This window comes from Calidris pugnax, unplaced genomic scaffold (assembly GCF_001431845.1).
Source record: "Calidris pugnax isolate Ruff unplaced genomic scaffold, ASM143184v1 scaffold825, whole genome shotgun sequence".
Taxonomy (NCBI): Eukaryota; Metazoa; Chordata; class Aves; order Charadriiformes; family Scolopacidae; genus Calidris; species Calidris pugnax.
Genome location: NW_015091516.1, coordinates 1 through 1,455, shown reverse-complemented (window position 1 = coordinate 1,455; position 1,455 = coordinate 1). Strand labels below are relative to the sequence as shown.

At 59.8% G+C, this 1,455-nt stretch overlaps 1 protein-coding gene across 1 annotated transcript in view; it reads right to left on the bottom strand.

Annotated features, from left to right (window-relative positions):
- Positions 1-550, bottom strand: part of LOC106899811 (basement membrane-specific heparan sulfate proteoglycan core protein-like) — a gene marked incomplete at both ends in the record, with an annotated part of 67,681 nt that extends 67,131 nt beyond the window's left edge. The window contains 3 exons of the mRNA XM_014961731.1: positions 3-19; positions 108-287; positions 374-550. Of these exons, the coding sequence (XP_014817217.1) occupies positions 3-19; positions 108-287; positions 374-550 (374 nt within the window). The remainder of the gene's footprint in view (positions 1-2; positions 20-107; positions 288-373) is intronic.
- Between the last annotated feature and the right edge of the window lie 905 nt (positions 551-1,455).

Sequence of the window (1,455 nt, the reverse complement as noted above, 5' to 3'; positions counted from 1 at the left end):
CCGCCCGGCGCCAGGCACGCTGCGGGGCACAACCAGGGGGGTGACGGCTGCGTCCCCCAACCCGTGGGGTGGCGGGGGGGGACACACACGACCCGCCGGTCCCTCACCTCGCGGAAGGGCACGGTGACGGTGGTGGGGACGCCGGAGGGGAAGGTGGCACCGGAGAAGTGCTCCAGGAGGATGCCGTTGCCCTGCAGCAGGACGTCGGGCTGGCGCGGCAAAGGCTGGGCGCCCGGTGGTGCCCGGTGTGTCACCGTGTACTGCAGCTCGCCGCCGTACGATGTCACCTGCGGGGTGGGGGGACATGCCTGGGCTCAGTCGGGCTTTGGGGGGACATCCACCTCGTCCCCCATGCCATCCCCGGCGCTGGCACCTTGTCCCCGGCGAAGGGCGCGGGCAGCACCCAGTAGTAGACGTCGCGGGGCAGCGGCTGGAAGGCGTCGAAGAGCAGCTCCCGTGGGGAGGAGAAGCGGGCACCGTCGCCCACCGTCTGCGTGCCAGCCAGGTTGGCCAGGCTCAGCGGCGGCGTCTCCTCGGCCGTGAGGACCACCTGGAATGGGAAGGGGCTTAGTGGTGGGCATGGCATGTTACAGCATGACACAACATGGCACGGCATGACACAACATGGCATGGCATGGCACTACACAGATGGCATCGCACAACACGGCATGGGATGGCATGGTAAGGCATGGAGTGTCATAACGTGGCACACATGGCGTGGCACAGCACAACATGGCACAGCAAGGCATAGCATGGCACAACACAACATGGCACTGCATGGCATGGCATGTTACAGCATGACACAACATGGCATGGCATGACACAACATGGCATGGCATGGCACAACATGGCACTGCATGGCATGGCATGTTACAGCATGACACAACATGGCACGGCATGACACAACATGGCATGGCATGGCACTACACAGATGGCATCGCACAACACGGCATGGGATGGCACGGTAAGGCATGGAGTGGCATAACGTGGCACACATGGCGTGGCACAGCACAACATGGCACAGCAAGGCATGGCATGGCATGGCACAACATGGCATGGCATGTTACAGCATGACACTAAATGGCATGGCATGGCAGTACACAGATGGCATGGCACAACATGGCACAGCATAACATAGCACTACATGGTACAACATGGCAAGACATGGCATGATGTGGCAAGACATGGCACAGCATTGCAGAGCATGATGTAACATGACATGGCATGCCACAACATGGCATATAATGGCATGGCACGACACGACATGGTGTGGCATGGCACCACATGGCATGGCATAACGTGGCACAACACGGCATGGAATAAGATGGAATACAATGGCACAGCATGGCTTGACATGACATAGTATGGGACGGCACAGCATGACATGGTACAACATGGCATGACATGGCACAACATGGCAAGACAAGGCACGACATTGCAGACCATGACATAACA